The 1,916-nt window shown below is 37.6% G+C and overlaps 1 protein-coding gene across 1 annotated transcript; it reads right to left on the bottom strand.

Annotated features, from left to right (window-relative positions):
• Window positions 1-250: 250 nt before the first annotated feature.
• On the bottom strand, window positions 251-1,109 carry LOC112095267. Its single transcript, XM_024176948.1, has 2 exons — window positions 870-1,109; window positions 251-772 (listed from the first exon to the last, which is right to left on the bottom strand). The coding sequence occupies exons 1-2, from the start codon at window positions 957-959 to the stop codon at window positions 455-457; spliced, it is 408 nt and encodes a 135-aa protein (XP_024032716.1). The 5' UTR covers window positions 960-1,109; the 3' UTR covers window positions 251-454.
• Between the last annotated feature and the right edge of the window lie 807 nt (window positions 1,110-1,916).

Raw genomic sequence — 1,916 nt, 5'->3', positions numbered from 1 at the left:
TGATAATAACATGTTTCAGTGGATGACCAGCACGTATTCATTACGAGGTCAGGTGAAATTCTTGAACACTTGGAAAGCGTTGGAAACAACTGGAAAGTGTTGGAAACAACCAACTATGTTTCGGGGTGAAAAAACTCTCAATCCTATCAGGGCCTAATCCATCAGGATAAATTCTAACGGAAAATCGTAGGAGGTTAAAACCAATGAAACAACACGACCAAGAAAGAACATGAATGCAATGAAACCCCAATATCAAGTAAATGTTTCGCATATAAATATACACACCATATAGTGTCGAGAGTTTTCCAGGATGGAGGGCTCCAAAACGTGGAGAAAAGGAGGGAAAACACAACATATATTTAAATCAAAGCAACAAAAAAGACCAAGTGTTAATAAAGAATTACAACAGCGATCAAAAAAGAAGGAAAAATGCATCTACAGGCTAGAACCGGAGTTAAAATATCTTGTCATACTGACTAGTGAGAGAGTCCTTGAGATTAGAGTATAAACCGTAGAGCGAGTATTGACGAAGGTTCTCCACCTCATACCATGAGTTCAAAGCCGAAAGGTGCTTGTCTGTGCCAGAGAATGCCAATTGTATTCCAAGGCTGCAATCTACAGAGCCTCCACTTGCATGGTTTTTGCAGCTTGACGTCTTGATAGCACAGTCCTGCTTGTTGAGACACACAAAGCTAGAGCCACTCTGACATTTGGCACAACCGTCCCTCTTCCAAAACAAGTTTTGAAGCCTGCCCTTCTTAAATTCAAGCACCTACAAGTACAATAGCTTCTTATATTGGATTATTCAGGTAAGCATGAAGGTATAACTGAGATCAGTATCAATAAGGGATCAAGTCCAAAAAGCTTACAAGAGTAAAGCTTGACACAGTGTAGGTGTTGTTTGCTACAAAAGCAAGGGGGGACCTTGCAGCATATTTTCGACCAGCGAATGCAACCATATATCCGCCATAATTTTCCTGTTACAAGCAAAGGATGAAAAGAGACAAGAGTATAAGAAATGAACCACAATACATCAAGCAAAAACTTGTCAAGACAGAAGACAAATTTGAAAAGTTATCTAAACAAATAGGCAATCGATCAGGAAACTCAAGAGAATGTTATTTTCTTCAATAGATACATCGGGCTTGACAAAAAGTTGAACCAAATTGGCTGATTTCACGTTGACCCAATTGAAAGTTCCACAAAACATTCTGATTTTGCAAATGTCTCAAGGATTATAACAACACCAAATATAAGTCCCATCATTTCGTTAGCTCCACAATCCAATTAGCAATGCTAAGGAGAGATTGCTAAAAGAACAACAAAACCAAGGAAAATTAGAAAGGTTTTCATATGGCACATTTTAATTCAAACCGATTCGAAAATCGAGTTTAGAAGTGAACTCCACTATCTTCTTCTGTTCGGCTATCCCATTTTTCCATGGATTACAGGATTAGTCAGACACGCTCTGAAACAAGATATATTGCTCAAAATTGTACTGTCACAAGCCCTCAAAGAATCCATATCTTAGTAGTTACTCCAACCTTCAGCAACCAAAACTCCAATGCTTAGCCTAATATTAAAACCAAGTCAAGCAAGTCAAATGCTCGGACTAATAGCAAATTTCTGGTTTTGATAATTCTACCTTAATCAATACACTAAAACCCTCAAAGGCACACAATTTTAAGTTCATTTCCGGCCTACATATCAATCAAAATTAGAACAATAGTTAAAACTATATAAACAACTGAGAAGCGAAAACCTCATAAATCACGCCAAACAGAACCCTTTCAAATACAATTACAGTCTTCATACAAAAATCCCTAATTCAGAACCAGAAATTAGCGAAATCATTGATTTTGAAATCGCAACCAAATTCAACATAACGATGAGAGAGAGAGAGAGAGAGAGAGAGA

Source organism: Morus notabilis, unplaced genomic scaffold (genome assembly GCF_000414095.1).
Source record: "Morus notabilis unplaced genomic scaffold, ASM41409v2 C11447585, whole genome shotgun sequence".
NCBI classification, from domain to species: domain Eukaryota; kingdom Viridiplantae; phylum Streptophyta; class Magnoliopsida; order Rosales; family Moraceae; genus Morus; species Morus notabilis.
The sequence above is the reverse complement of the archived record's forward strand: the minus strand, read 5'-3'. Positions and strand labels throughout refer to the sequence as shown.